Raw genomic sequence first — 16755 nt, 5'->3', positions numbered from 1 at the left:
ATGATTGTATGAATAATTTGCTACAGTTGTATGGAGTGCTGAAGGGATCCCATCCAGAGAGTTGTCTACAGATTTTGGTATCCCTGATTTAAGGGAAGATATAAATGCCTTAGATGCAGTTCAGAGGTTCATTTGATGATACATGGAATGGAAAGACTATATTATGAAGAATACTCAGGCAGGTTAGGCCTCAGAAAAATGAGAAGTGGTCTTATTGAAATATTGAAGATCCTGAGAGGGCTTGACAGAGTGGATGCTGAAAGAATGTTTCACCTTGCGGGCAGACTAGAACTCAGGGATACAGTTTAACAATAAGGGGTCTCCCTGAGAGAAGTGTTCTTTTCTCTGAGGCTCCTCCCTTCTTTAGTGGAGGTAGAGCATTCAGTATTCTTAAGGCAAATGTAGACGGATTCTTGACTAACAAGTGAGTCAAGGGTATGGGGGCAAATGCGAATGTGGAACTGACGCCACGATCAGATTGGCCATGATCTTGGTGAATAGTGGAGCAGGCTCGAAGGGCCAAATAGTGTACTCCTGCTCCTAATTCATATGTTCATATGTAATGCCAAAATGTGGGACTTGATCCACGGTCTGTCTGGGGAAGACCTGGGGTTTGCCTCCTAACCCTATGCTTTTGGCATGAGCGGTAGTTCAACAATTCCTGAATAATTGAGGATAATAACTGGAGATATGAGTACGTTATTACTTTATAAATCTTATTATTGCTGACTGGAAGTTTTAGTTGCTTTGTCAAGACTTTTTTGTGCAAACATCAGAGGTTTGTTTTTTGCATTCATTCATGGAATATGGGCATCGTTGGCTAAGCCAGTGCTTATTCCCCATCCCTAATTGCCCAGAGGGCAATTATGTCTTTGCTGTCACTTGTAGGCCAGACCAGGTAAGGATGACAGATTTCCTTCCCGAAAAGACATTAGTGAATCAGATGAAGTTTTACAGCAGTCGACAATGGTTATGTGGTTGTCATTAGGTCAGCTTTTTATTCCAGAATTTTATTGAAATCAAATTTTACCATCTGCCGTAGTGGGATTTGAAGCCATGCCCCCAGAACATTAGTCTGGAGTTCTGGATTATTAGTCCAGTGACATTACCAACACAGAGTCCCAGTGATGCATAGCCTGATACAGATGTCCCACGTTAATGATGTAGAGTCGTCTGTTTGTCATTATGTTCAATTAGAGTTGTTTTATTTTCAAAATTAAAAAAACAGGAAATTAAACAACTCTTGAAGTTTAAGGTATATCACAAAGGAAGTAATAAATGCATAGACATTATTCATATTGAATACTATGGTTAATTTTGTTTACAAGTGCTGTAATCTTCTTAAATATTTTTACTGTTTGAAAAGATTGGGTAATATTTTGTGATTATTTTAATAGGTATTTTGTTCCATTTAAGTATGTTAATTTGTAGGAAAGACACATCTGCACGTGCAACAACAAATAAAGCCAACACTCATTTTATTTGTCATTGTGTTGTTGTAGGCTGGCGTTTCAAAGCTAAATGAAGCCAAAGATCTTGTTGATGAACTGAAAAGGAAGGCAGCAGAACAGAGCATACTGCTGAAAACTAAGCAAGCAGAAGCTGATGCTGCCCTACAAGAGATCACTGTATCAATGCAGGTATTTTGCATGAACTTTACTGTGGATCCACAATGATCATACGTACAAATGAACAATTTTTGATATCCGTAATAATACATTAATGCAGCAGAAAGAGCATCCCAGACAGTTGCTGAAGGCTTCCTATTCTTTTATGAATCTTGAAAAGGTTTTTTTGTCACTACTTTTTTTAACATGTAGTTTGATGCCACACTTTGAGTTTGGATTCAAGACAGTCTGATCAAGGAGCAGGCATGATTAAGATCTGTATTCAGGCTTAGACTTCAAACTTCTACTATTTGCTACAAACACAGAAATTGCTGGAAAAGCTCAGCAGGTCTGGCAGCATCTGTGAACAGAATTCAGAGTTAACGTTTTGGGTCCAGTGTCCCTTCCTCAGAACTGGAAGTTCTGTGCAATTTCTGTGTTTGGTTCTGATATGCAGCATCCACAGTTCTTTCAGTTTCTACTATTTGCTATACATTAATACTAAAACCAACTACCCGTGGAAATGATAGACATACCAGGTCTGACTTATTAGGTAACAGGCTACATAATGTAACGACCAGTCTATCTTCTTCCTATGTATACATCCATGTATCTCAAGACTCTCTCTCATTCTAGAATGTTCTAACTCCATTCACACTGTATCCTTTATGCTCACCCTGTTGGCCACAGCTTTCTTTTATGGTATAAAATGGGTGATAGCTAACTGGCAGCCCATTAACTTCAACAGAAAATTGATTGATTTATTGATTGATTTATTGTTCTCACATGTACCAATTACAGTGAAAAGTGTTGTTTTGTGTGCTATACAGGCAGATTGTACCATACAAAGTGCATCAGGGTAGTAGAACAGAGTGCAGAATACAGTGTTACAGCTGCAGAGAAGGTGCAGAGAGAGAGATCAGAATTAACATTTGAGAGTCCGTTCAAAAGTCTGGTAACAGCAGGGAAGCACTGTTCTTGGATCTATTCGTATGTGTATTCAAATTTTTATATCTTCTGCCTGATGGAAGAGGGTGGAGGAGAGTATAACTGGGGTGGGAGGGGTCTTTGATTATGTTGCTTTCCCAAGGCAGCGGGAAGTATAGACAAAGTCAGTGGAGGGAAGGCTGGTTTGTGTGTTGGACTGGACTTTGTTCCCGCCTTTGTAGTTTCTTGCAGACATGGGAGGAACAGTTGCCATAACACGCTGCGATGCATCCAGATAGGCTGCTTTCTATGGTGGATCTATAAAAATTGGTTAGAGTCCTTGTGGACATGCTGAATTTCCTTAGCTTCCTTAGGACGTAGAGACGTTGTTGTGCTTTCTTGACCATAGTGTTGATGTGGTTGGACCAGGATAGATTGTTGGTGATCATCACTCCCAGGAACCTAATGCTCCTGACCATCTCCACCTCAGCACCATTGATACAGACAGTGGTGTGCCCTCCACTTCACTTCCTGAAGTCAACGACCAGCTCCTTCATTTTTCTGACATTGATGGAGAGATTGTTGTCTTCACATTATGCCGCTAAGCAGTCAACCTCTTTCCTAGATTCTGTCTTGTTGTTTGAGGTCCGCCCTACAATGGTGGTGTCATCAGCAAACTTCTAAATCGAGTTGGGGTGAAATTTGGCCACACAGTCATGAGTTTATAAGGACTGTAGTAGGGGTCTGAGTAAGCAGTTTTGGGATCACCGGAGTTGAGGATTATGATGGAGATGGTGTTGTCACCTATTCTTACTGATCACAGTCTATGGGTCAGGAAGTCGAGAGTTCAGTTACAGACAGGGGAGCCAAGACCTAGCCAAGTATTTTTGGAATTATGGTGTTGCGATATCCTTATTATCCAGATGTTCCAGGCAGCTGGCGTCTGCTGTGAACCTGTTGAGCCGGTAGGCAAACTGCAAAGGATCAAGGCAGTTTGGTAGGCTGAAGTTGATATGAACCATGACTAACATCTCAAATCACTTCATAATTGTGGAGATCAGAACACCGGCAGTAGTCATTACTTAGAGTGTAAAAATAGTTGCCAATTTGCTGTTTATTTTGTGCTACCATGGAGATTGAATTTCTTCCACCTAATCCTCGAATATTTCTTCATTTCATTCAGTTGAATATTCAGTCATATAAAAGAATGTAAATCAGTCTCCGGAGGGTTCCTGTTAAATATGCAGTAAATTGTTTCAAGACTTTCTTCATTGTAAACATGGAGACAGATTAAGAAAATGAGCAGGCACATGACAGATCCAATCTAATTAAAATAAATGTGAAGTGACACGCACTGGGACAAATAGCAAGCAGCCTAACTAATGCTATTTTGAGGGTGCTACAAGACCAGAGGCATCTATGGGTGCATTTTTACAAGTCTTTGAAGTCATATGGCTGTGTGATAAGGCAGTTATGGGATATTTGGCATTGAAAGTACAGACATTTAAATGCAAGAACAAAGGGAATAATGTTAAATGTTTACAGATCTCTGGGCATTATTTCTAGGCATGAAACCTTGCAAGGATAGAGACAGTACAGAAGAAATTTACAAGGAAGATACAAGGGGTTGAGGGACTCAGTTATGTAGAGAGTTTCATGAAGCTTGGAATATATTTTCCATAGAACTTGTAGGGTTAAAGGTTTAGGGGCTCTTGTGGTGCAGTGATACTGTCCCTATCTCTGGATCAGGAGGTCCACCTTCAAATCCAACTTGCCCCTTTTAGACAGGTTAAAGAAAATATCTAAATCTCAGTAGTTACTAAACTCTGTTCATAAAGACGGAGCAGCACGGTGGCTCAGTGGTTAGCACTGCTGCCTCACAGCTCCAGGGACCCAACCTCGGGTCACTGTCCATGTGGAATTTGCACATTTTCCCCGTGTCTGCCTGGGTTTCCTCTGGCTGCACCAGTGTCCTCCTACAGTCCAAAGATGTGCAGGCTAGGTGTTTAGCCATGGGAAATGCAGTGTTACCGAGATAGGGTAAAGGGGTCAGTTTGGGTGGGATGCTGTTCAGAGGGTTGGTGTGGGTTTGTTGGACTGAATGGCCTGTTTCCACACTGTACGGATTCTATGAAGATGTCTTGGCTTCTGTTTCACCATCTGGCTTGGATCTGGATTGACACTTGTATCTACTGTATTTTGCTTTTCCTCTATTTGAGTTAGGTAAAATTCATGCTATTGTGGCTTGAATGGAAAGTTATCATTTGTCATTTTGATAACTTTTTAACACTCTGTATCTTTTAGTTCTACATCAATTTTGAAATGATGACTGAAGCTAATACACTTTTTGAAATCTATATTTCTTGACAGAATGCAAGTGAACAGAAAACTGAAATGGAACAGATCAAACAGAAAATAGCTGAGGAAGTAGTGAAGATTGAAAAGCGAAAAAGTGTAATTGACAATGAACTTAAGCAGGTCCAGGTAATACTATTTGCTGCATGACTATTTCCAGAACATTGAGTGTGTGCTATCAAGAAGATCAAAAGAGATAAAAAGAAAGAAACAACAAAATACAATGCAAGCTGTGTATTTGTAAAATAGATGGGTTTCAATATACTTGTTAGGTGGTAAGCTTTGTTTTCCTGGAATTATTTTTGATAATGGTATAGGGTAGATGACCTGCAAAAAATACTGTAATGCTGCAGAGCTGCGAAATTAACTGCTGTTCGATGCTTGCAATTTTCACACAATTCTCTTATAGTCTCATGCTACTGTTCATTTTATCTATAATCCCAACACATATGGATAAGAATTTGCCACAGGGATCATTCCATGCGTATCAGAAGCAGAAATCATATTATATAAGAAACTGAGGCCATTTGAAGCTTCCATTGTCATTCTCACTTAAATTAGTAATTCAGTACAGTTGAACTCAGCTGGACACAACATATTTACTTCTTTCACCATATAGGTAGTACTTCTGATTTTCCTAGGTAATGCATGATGTTGCTTAGAGTGGATTAAAAGAGCAAATGTGCCAGTTTGTTTGGAAGCTGACATGAACCCAGTGATGTGCACCTTTTTTTTAAACTCCAGAGTACTTGCTATAACACTGACTAGCTCTTTGCAGTAGCAGGTCTATTACTAAAAATTGTAATTGTGTGCATCTAATGCTGGATTCCATCTCTAACGGTCAGTGCCTGGGGTTCCAGGAACAAGAACCAGGTTGAACAAGAGGAAAGGACAGGAGTGATTTGATGGGCTATACAATAGACATCTTTGAAACTGACACATGACAACTACTTCTTTGCCTGAGTGAAAAACATTTTCTCATGGATTCTGTTCTGAAATTACATTTTTATTGATTTGGAGGTGAATTTGGTGTTCATTTCTGTCAACTTGCAGTTTATTTGACTTTGATCTGCGCTTCCCAGTTGTCGACCTTCCCAGTAAGAAGGGAGCTACTTGATCAGTTTCAATTTAGACCTCTTAACAAAAGCAGTAGCACCAACAGCAAAAGAAGCCTTTTCCTCAATCCCAATTTAAAACAAAAAAATGTGCACAGAACTTCAGCTTACACTTGGTGACAAAGGGTATTCTGTTGCTGATGAGCTTTCTGGATATGACTGAGCACCAGTGCCTGTCAGATCATAGATATTTTCAGCCTCTTGGGACAAGACATCCTTCTCAGTAGTTGCCAGTGGCAGTCATGGTCACCATTTTGAAACCTCTGCCTCCAGGTCCTTCCATTGAACTGCTGGTGATGCCCATCGAATTACACAAACTGACTCACAAAAGTTATTTCCCAGCAACAGATGTTTGTTAAGGCCAGTACTTCCATCCACTTTGCTATTTATGAGGCCAGTCAGAATTCGAGGGCCATGAGAGTTGCTGCTGTGGCTAGATTCTTACAGGTACAATAAACCATCGATTCCATATGTCATAAACAAGGCCCCCTCTGAGCTTTCTTCAATAGTCAATCAAACTAGATTCCATGCCATTCATTTGGAGCTAATTAGCAGCCATTGAAATATTACATGGATGAATTTTACATTTTTTTTGCTAAATCCAAATTGCTTTGAGATTTTTGGAGGGTTTGGCCCCACAGGGCCCAGCGAGTTTGCCGTGTTAGTAAGCCATGTCTTATCATACTTGCCTTATTAATTGTGCTTCTCATATCCAGAACAACTAGCTACTCAATGAATATCTCCCCAAGGACTGGCATTCCTTTCACACATGCCATCTTTGAAAGCACATCGGGTACTTGATCAAACAGTGTCAGTCTGGTCCTGCTCTGCATGGGTTTGCATATCTTCCCTGGACATGGCAGATGGGGGATATCTTTGAACCACTTTGTGGGCAATGTATTGGAGGTCCTGTGGAATGGGGTGGTGCTGACACGGGACTTCCTTCTCCCCCAGGACCAGCAGTGGAGACCACATTGCCAGACTCTGGCAGTCCACCTTGGTTATAGCAATCTCTTCCATCTGGAGGAATGCCCAGTACTGTAGGAAGAGGGCCATGAGATTTGCTGCTGTGGCTGGATTCTTACAGGTACAATAAGCCATTGATTCCATGTCTCATAAGCAAGGCTCCCTCTGAGCTTTCTTCAATAGTCAATCAAACTGGATTCCAAGGTTTGATTTGGAATCTTCTCCACTCTGCCAGGGTGAGTGTCACTATCTTCTTTTCAATACCTCACTTGCACTCTCACCTTCGCCCTATCAGTACCACTGCGCTGCCTATTCACTCACTTGAGTCACCTGCACCAAAAGTAATAGCAATACCATTCATTTTAATCTCCCTAATAACTCCCCTTTCTCTCATTCTAAGAGGAAAACATCCTACAACAGGGCAGAAAGAGTCAAGACAGGTGGTGGGTTGCCCAAGCTATGACTCCTCACCTTTTATACAGGTTAGATCCTGACTCTGACTGTGCCAAGCAGGCCCTGGACTACTACCGGAGGCTGCTCTTGACTTACTGTGCCAGGATGCCCAGAGTGAAGGCTATCCCTCTTGACTTGACTGAGGTCTGCTGACAACCATTATAATACCAGTTCTGAGGAAAGGCCACTGGACCTGAAACGTTAATTCTGATTTTTTCTTCACAGATGCTGCCAGACCTGCTGAGCTTTTCCAGCAACTTCTGTTTTTGTTCCTGACAACCATGACAACCTTTGGGGTTTTGTGGCTGTGCTAAACAGCAAAGCATGGATCTGTTATCTCTGGCTGAGAAGGCAAAGCACAAAAATGCAAGGCAAAGCAGAAAGTATCCAGGTAGTTCCAAGTGAAAGAGTGCTATAACAGAAGTGAAAAGCTCGCGGATGCAGCCTGGTTGAGTCCATGAGTAAGGCGCATGTCAAGGAGTGCACAGTATCCTTGCTGCAGTGTTGAAGCCCAAGGAGGAGCACTGAAGTGCAGAAGCATCTTGTAAGTGGATTGGAGATGTGCCATGGGGATTCTTAGAGCCATGTGGGCTTCAGAACTTACTGTACCTGTAGCCAAGCTGTTCCGGTGCAGCTTCAACACTGGCATCCACATGACCAATGTGGGCAATTGTCCTCTACACAAAAATGCAGGACAAATCCAATCCGGCCAATTACCACCCTGTCAATTTACTCTGTCTTCAGTAAAGTGATGGAAGGTGTCATTGATAGTGCTATTAAAAGCACTTGCTCAGCAATAACCTGCTCACTGACACTTAGCTGGGTTCTGCCAAGACCACTCAGTACCGGACCTCATTACAGCCATAGTTCAAACATGAATTCCACAGGAGTGGTGAGAGTGACTGACCTTGACGTCAAAGTCGCATTTGACAGTTAGCATTAAGGAGTACCAGCAAAACTGGAGTCATTGGGAGTTGGCGGAGTGGTGGGATGGAGCAAACTCTACCGTGGTTAATGCATACTTAATGCACAGAAAAATGTTTGTTTGTTGGAATTTAGTCATCTCGACTCCAGAACATCTCAACTGAGTTCCACCAGGTAGTATCTGGACGCACTATCTTCAGCTGCTTCATCAATGACCTGTCCATTATAAGGTCAGAAGTGGGGGTGTTTGCTGATGACTGCACAGTGTTCAGCACCACATGTGACTCCTCAGATACCAAAACCTTCTATGTTCAGATACAGCTAGACCCGAACTTTATCCAGGTTTGGGCTGATAATTAACAACTGCAGTATTAGAGTGCCAGGTGATGATCATATTGAACAAGAGAGAAACAAACCATTGCCCCTTAACATTTGATGGCATCACCACATTTTTGTGTAAATAATATAAGCATTCTCATTTGTAAGTCAATGTTTCCATCTCTAGACGATGCTAATGAGAGCAGGTTTTTAATTCACTTTGTCTTTGTTCTTTCTGATCCAACTATGTCAATTGGATTTATTTTATATACATGCCAAATAATTGTTTTGGAGAAGTTCATTTTTACTTCATTGTATACAATACAGTCAGTGTTCACTTTAGATTATTGTAGACTTATAGCGTAAATAAATACTTAGACTGATATGTATTTATTAGGTGTCAGGAGAGCTTTATCTATTTCATGCCTATTCATTCTAGGTTTTGGGTTTTAATGGCATAATACTTTTACTGTATGTTTAAAGTCTTTGAATTTTGTATTATAAGTAGATATTTGGATTATTCTACTTTATGTTCATTCCTTTTCATAATAAACTTCACTTTCATTGTTAAAGCAAAATCTGCAGCACTATGTGCTTGTACTTCAATGAAAGACCACTTTGTTAGATCATACTTTAATTTGTCTTAGTTTTATCGAGCCAGGTTCCTGTCTGGAATCTGACTTGTCTAGTCATAACTTCAGCTGGGATCACACTGCTTGACTGGAAGTTGGGAAGTGGAAATTGATGCTCATTGTCACTTTGATTACAGGTTACAGAAGTATTTGTGCCTTTTCAAAACCAATTAAACCTGGGTACTATTTTTAATACAGTAGCGGCGAGTCAAAATTAGCAACCAAGTAAGTTAGATAAGCAGAAAATGGCTACACAGCATATCTAAGAGCAGGTAGTCTACATTTAATTACCCATGGTTTCTGTTTACTTTGCCAACAGCCTTTCAAAATAGATCTACTTTCAAAGGAATACTATGGAAGTCTTGGTTTACATGGAAACAAGTAGTGCTTTCAAGTTCTAGTGAATTACAGTGCAAACTGGAGGAACAACATCTCATCTTCACTTTACAGCCTTCTGGACTTAACATTGAGTTCAACACCTTTAAATTGTAAACCATTTCTTCCCTTTCTTTTAGCTTGTTATCAAGTCCTCCACTCCCTGCATCCCAGTCATTATCCTTTCAAGTTTAGCAGGAAACACGCCATTGTTCCGCCATTCTCCCATTCTGATCACTTTATCTCAACTTTCAACATCTTTTCTCTGCCAGCACCCTACACCCACTACCCCCATCCCCCCAAACTATAACATAAATGCTGTCCTCTCCACGCTTCACTTCAGCTCTGATGAAGAGTCACCTAGACTCAATGTTAGCTTGCTCTCTCTGACTGCTGTGATCTCCAGCATTTGTTGTTTTTAATACTTTCAAATTGTTGCTAAAATATTGATTGTACTTGCAGTAAAATATTTCAAGTGCAGTTTGTCATTACCAATTCTGAGATTGCAATTTAAGCTGCCACAGGCTTGACAATGATGCGAATGGTAGACAATATTTCTTTCCTGGAGGAGATATTCCAGGCTGAAAGACTTTCTGTTTTCACTCTCTTATCATTCAATTCATAAATGGGTGGAAGGAAGTGGGAAAGGAAATGTTTGGAAGGGACCAGTGAGCAGGTATAGAATTATAGAATCCCTACAGTGCAGACAGAGGTCATTTAGCCAATCGAGTCTGCGCTGACCCTCCGAAAAACATCTGACTCAGACCCACACCCTCCACCCTATCCTCATAAACCCTCATTTATCATGGCCAATCCACCTAAACTGCTTATCTTTGGACTGTGAGAGGAAACCCATGCAGACGCGGGAGAAAGTGCAAACTTCACAGACAGTCACCCAAGGCTGGAATTGAACCTGGGTCCCTGGCATTGAGACAGCAGTGCCACCGTGCTGCCCAATGGTGAATGGAAATTAAAGGGTAGATCATATTGTTGCTTTATCCTTGATTCCCCAAGAGACAAAGTACCTGTCCATCCCAGAGATTTTGATCAATTGCGTCAGTGGTCTGAGGAGTGGCACATGGAGTTTAATTTGGATAAATGTGAAGTATTGCATTTTGGTAAAACTAACAAGGGCAGGACTTAAACAATTAAAAGTAGGTCCTTTGGTAGTCCTGTTGAGGTTGTATGAGACATTGGTGAGGCCTGTTCGGGATTACTGTGTCCAGTTCTGGTCACCCTGTTACAGGAAGGATATTATTAAGTTGGAGAGGGTTCAGAAAACAATTATGACAATGTTGCTGGAGATGGAAGGTTTGAGTTATAAGGAGAGTCTAGATAGACTGGGACTTTTTTCACTGGAGCGTAAGATGTTGAGGGGCGATCTTATAGAGGGTTTTAAAATCAGGGGTACAGATAAGGTGAATGGCAGGTGTCTTTTCTTTATGGTGGGTGATTTCAAGACTAGAGGGCATATGTTTAAGGTGAGAGGAGAAATATTTAAAAAGGACGTGAGGCAACTTTTTTACACCGAGTGAGTGTTTTTTATGTGGATGAACTTCCAGAGGAAGTGATGGATGTGAGTACAGTTACAATGTTTAAATGATATTTTGATAAGTAGATGATTAAGAAAGATTTGGAGGGATATGGGCCAAGCACAGGCAGGTGAGATGGTTTAGTTTGGTATTATGGTCGACATGGACTGGTTGGACTGAAGCGTCTGTTTCCATGCTGTATGATTCTATGACTGTGATGAATGGTGAGACCCTGGAAAACATTGAGGATCAGTGAGATGTTGGTGTGTATACCCACTGGTCCCTTAAGGTATCAGGATAAGTGGATAAAGTGGCTAAGAAGACATATGGTATACTTGCCTTTATTAGTCAAGGCATAGAGTTTAGGAGCAAGGAGGTTATACTGCAACTGTACAAAATGCTAGTTTTAGGCCATAGCCTGTGTATTGTGTGAAGTTGTGGAATCCAACATTATAGAAGGGATGTGATAGCACTGGAGAGGGTGCAGAGCAAATTTACCAGGATGTTGCCTGGGCTGAAGAAATGAAATTGGCTATTTGGGGCTTTAGAGCAGAGGAGATTGAGCGGGGACATGATTGAAATGTACAAAATTACAAGAAGATAGGGTATATACAGGAGGAAACTTTTTCCCTTGATAGAGGGATCAATGATCATAGATTGAAGGCAAGGGGCAGAAGGTTTACAGGCAATGTGGGGAAGAACATTGGTTGGAGTCTGGAACTTTGTTTGTAAGGGTGATAGATGCAGAAGCCCTCATAACATTTGACAAATATTTAGATGTATATACTTGCAGTGACAAAGCATACAAGGTCAAGTGGGATTAGAATAGTTATGTGATTGTTTTTGACCAGGGCAGATGCAGTAGGACCTTTTTCCATGCTGTAAAAGTTGCCATTGTCCTATCAGACCAAAGGACTGCTCTCTCATTAGAATGAGAGATAACTAGTGGTAGTTTAACATGAGGGTCACCACACCACAGGTAAGAGGAGACTTTGAAGAGGAGAGTCCTTTATGATAACCTCAGCCAATGTGCGGGTTGCACCTGTGCTGTTGGTGTCACTCTGTGTTGCAAACTAACCTTCTAGCCAACTTAACTAACTGACGCCAAATAGATTTCTGTAACCCTACGACACATGGAAGATCCAGTTTACAGCAAAGAAGTGAACTGATATATTTTGTCAGAATGAATAAGAAGAGGCAACATCAACAGAAGGATACAAGTCTAAAAGGGATACAGGAACAGGGAAATCTAGGCTATGTGTGCATGTTCCATTGAATGTGTATGTTTGTATTTATGTTCATATGTTGCTGGGTAGATTCTGAAAGTGGTAAAAATGACATACTTGAGTGATTTTGTAAGTGGAGCCATAGAGTTCCAAAACAAGGAAGTTGCAATTAATATTTGTAAGACATTTGTCCAGCTTCAATTGGATTATTGTGCCTAATTCTGGGCTTTGGATTTTAAGAAAGATTTGAAAGCCTTAGAGAGGATGCATTACTGATTTCTAAGCATGTTTCCAGGAATAAGGGACTTCAGTTATATGATAAGATTGAAGAAGCTGGAGTTGTTGTGCTCTCTATCCAGCTACCTTTCTCCCCAACATGCAAACGTTTGAGGGAAAGCGGCCAGGCCCTTGAAATCCTTTTGAAGCCTCAGCACTCACCACAACTTGACTTGGTTGATTTATTCTTCCCCACTCTCATCTGTATGTGTATGCCTGTGAAAGTCTTAATCATATTTTATCATTTGATTTAGTCTGGGTTATGTACAATAAAAGCTAACCTACGTTTTGGTTAAAATTCAAGAAGACCTGTCTGGCTATGTCTTTTCTGATAGGAGCAGGTATCCAGTTAAACACTTGCTGAATTAACAAGAACATCTCTTGCAGTCAAATAAAGAATGGAAAAAGAAGTAGCCATTTGATTCCTCCTCAGCTGTTCATACCACGAGCTGAATTTTTCTTATAGAGAGCTGTGTCTTTGAGTTTAAATGACCTCCTTTGATGCTGTAACCGTTCATAAGTGGGTATGGGTATAGGTGATGTTAATCTGCTCTATTTGGTGGGTGGTCCAATAGTTGGATGTTAATTCCCTGCCATAGTGGAAAATCGATTGATGAACCTGCTGCTTGAACCTCTAGGTAAATGATACTGTTCTCTGATTTCTAGTGTTAAAATTCAACCAAATGGCTCAACATTGCACCACTTGTTATTCTCACTGTGCTTTTTGCAAAAGGCAGTGACAACATTTCCAGTTCTTTTTTTCTCTTTTTCAGCCACATGTAGATGAAGCCAAACGAGCGGTAGGAAATATAAAGCCAGAATCACTCTCAGAAATCCGGTCACTGCGAATGCCACCTGATGTCATCAGAGATATTTTGGAGGGAGTGTTACGTTTGATGGGTATTTTTGATACCTCATGGGTTAGCATGAAAAGGTGAGAATGTTTGAGGTTGTATTTCATATTGTATTAGACAAATCAGGTTGTAGCATTGTTCATGTTCAAATGCTAAATTTAAACAAGGTAAGAGATGATGATACACGGGGTAGTTATAGATATTTCGTTTTGTGCCTGCATGTAACATGCCAAATTGTGGATGTTTTGAATTCGAAAAGATTCCCTGTTTTCTTCTACTGACAATGTAATGTAATATGATGTCCACTTGATTAGATGATGTTCAAAGGTTGTCATATTTTGCTGTGCCAAAATAATTTGATTCCATCCTCAATTTTTTTCTTGCTACCAAAGTGTGACATTCTCAATTCCAATACGTTTTCTCATGGTCTATAATCATTTAATATAATTTAATCTTTTAGTCTTTTCTTCATTAATGTTATTCCTTTCTTACAAAATTATAAGAAACTAATATTTGTTAGATTTTTGAGGTCCCAGAAGGCCCATCAAGTCACTTTCAGAATTAGGGCTTGTTGGTGATTCTAGTAGCTTGGGGTGATGAGAAAGTGTAAAATTTGCAAATTTAATCCATTGGCACACACCAGAGTTGTACCTGAACTTCTGGTATGGTATTACATATACAACACATTTGACTGCTAAGTCAACAGGTTCTGACTACGGGTCTTTGGACTTGAAATTTAACTCAGTTTTCTCTCTGCAGATGCTGTTAGACCTGTTTTGTTTCTCCAGCACGCTTTTTGCTTCAGGTTTCCAACATTTGTAGTTCTTTGTTTATCTTCATTTCAGTATTAGTTCTAACTGAAGATGTTCCTCACTTTGAATTAAAAGAATAATTGTAGAAAGGACAAAATCCCCTTTTTGTGCATCTCATAGAATGGTTTTGCATCAGCTAGACAAGACGGTTCTCATGCTAATATGCATGTTTATATTTGAAGCCAATATAATATAATATGATTTTAGGTGTTAGGGAGTCATAGATTCATATAGTATGGAAACAGACCCTTTGGTCCAACTAGTCCATGCTGACCTTGTTCCCAAACTAAACTAGTCCCACTTGCCTGCGATTGACACATATCCCCACTAAACCTTTCTTATTCATATACTTATCCAAATGTCTTTTAAATTTGTAACTCCACCTGCATCCACCATTTCCTCTGGCAGCCATTCCACACAACAGCCACTCTATATATAAAAAAAGTTGCCCCTTATGTTCTTTTTAAATCTTTCTTCTCTCACCTAAAAATATGACCCTAGTTTTGAACTCCCTCACCCTAGAGAAAATACCCCATGCTATTCACCTTATCTATGCCCCTCATTATTTTATAAACCTGTATGTGGTCACCCCTCAACCTCAATACGCCAATGAAAAAGTCCCAGCCTATTTTTATAACTCAAACCCTCTATTCCCAGCAAGATCCTAGTAAATCTTTTCTGAATCCTCTCCAATTTAATATTTTCCTTCCTATAGCAGGGTGACCAGAACTGCACACAGCAGTCCAGAAGAGGCCTCACCAATGTCCTGTACAACCTCAACATGACATCCCAACTCCTATGCTCAGTGGTTTGAGCAGTGAAGGGAAGCATGCTAAATGCCTTCTTAACCACCCTGTCAATCTGTGATGCAAATTTCAAAGAATTAATACTTGAACCCCTAGGTCTTTCTATTCTATAACAATAACTTGCTTAGTTCAGTGTTTAAAGGGTCAGCAGGAGAATCTTGGTGTTTGTTGAATGCTCTTCATAGGGGAGGTTTCAAACACCTCTGGTATAAATAAATAAATAATCAATAGAGTAATAACTAAAGCCAAATAATGCCTTCTATTTATTAGTTGATGGAAGCGGCTGCTTTTTGCAAATGGTTAAATGTACATTAGCTCTTTTATTTTTTTTAAAAAAAACTTGATATCAATTATTTCTGCACACATAAACTATTTTGTGTAAAATATGTATTGTTTGTTTCCTAATGGGGTGTTGATGACTGATTTGAAGAAAAATGGCATTTTAAGTATGATTTTGATTTTGATCATCACAGTTTCTTGGCAAAACGGGGTGTGAGAGAAGAGATAGCAACTTTTGATGCCTGGAATATCAGCAGAGAAATTCGAGAGAGTGTAGAAGGACTTTTACAGAAAAACAGTGCTTCATTTGACCCAAAGGTATAATTGACAATGAAGGTTGTTTTACGTCAGTTTATTAGAAATAATTAAATGAATGATAGTTGAAAAATAAAGCAAAGCTGTTTGCTCATTAAGTTTTCTTGACTTCAGAATGAATCATGATTTTTTTTTGATATTGCTGGAAACTCTTGCAGTTGCAATAATGTGAAGTTTACATTTCTTTTATTTGTGTTGTGTGAAATCTGTTAAATGTGCTACGAGTTTGATAATTAATTTACAGAATGCCAAGCGTGCTAGTGCTGCAGCTGCTCCACTGGCTGCATGGGTCCGAGCTAATGTGAAATATTCATATGTACTGGAGAAGATTCAACCACTTGAAAAAGAACAGGCTGCATTAGTTGAGTGAGTACTTGAAGATGGTGTCAGTAATTTCTCTATACATATTTCATTGATCATTTGCTTGATACTCATCTTTGTAAAGTATTTCCTGTTGTTTGTCTGTGTTCAAAGTGGAGGGAAGAGCTGCATGGTAGTGCACCATCTGCTCACTATTTGCATATAGAATAATTATTTCAGGGATTGAATTACAAGGGTATGGAATAATGGGGTGAGTGTCGGTCATATACTAATTCTTGTGAGGAAACCCAAGGGACTTAATAAATTTGATGTTAAATGCCAGACTATAGAATATAACTTACTACCTGACATCTCTCAAATAATTATATACTGCTCACACTTCAAGTCACTTGATAGTACAGCTCTTCAATATTGCTGAAGAGAAACAAAGCTGTCTATGATACTCATCTTGCGCTCTTCAGGACAAGTGCGAGAATACCAAATTTCAAACAAACACAACATTATATGCAACATTTTATACACCATAGGGGAAAGGGTTTGCTAATTAGTTAGGTACTCGATTTTCATTGACCGAAGCATACTTTTATGTGCAGGGTTTATATACTCTGTTAACTAAAAGGAATATGTTCAAGCTTTGTGCCTTTTTCTGAAGAAGAAGTGCC

The 16755-nt window shown here is 39.8% G+C and overlaps 1 protein-coding gene across 3 annotated transcripts in view; it reads left to right on the top strand.

The window, feature by feature from the left end:
- LOC109928522 (cytoplasmic dynein 2 heavy chain 1) overlaps positions 1-16755 on the top strand; it is a 534366-nt gene that overhangs the window by 207120 nt on the left and 310491 nt on the right. For all 3 annotated transcript variants that reach the window (XM_048597671.1, XM_048597673.1, XM_048597672.1), the window contains exons 56-60: positions 1503-1640; positions 4905-5018; positions 13480-13640; positions 15652-15775; positions 16017-16138. In XM_048597671.1, coding sequence (XP_048453628.1) covers positions 1503-1640; positions 4905-5018; positions 13480-13640; positions 15652-15775; positions 16017-16138 — 659 coding nt within the window. The remainder of the gene's footprint in view (positions 1-1502; positions 1641-4904; positions 5019-13479; positions 13641-15651; positions 15776-16016; positions 16139-16755) is intronic.

This window comes from Rhincodon typus, chromosome 6, assembly GCF_021869965.1.
Source record: "Rhincodon typus isolate 14 chromosome 6, sRhiTyp1.1, whole genome shotgun sequence".
NCBI classification, from domain to species: domain Eukaryota; kingdom Metazoa; phylum Chordata; class Chondrichthyes; order Orectolobiformes; family Rhincodontidae; genus Rhincodon; species Rhincodon typus.
The sequence above is the reverse complement of the archived record's forward strand: the minus strand, read 5'-3'. Positions and strand labels throughout refer to the sequence as shown.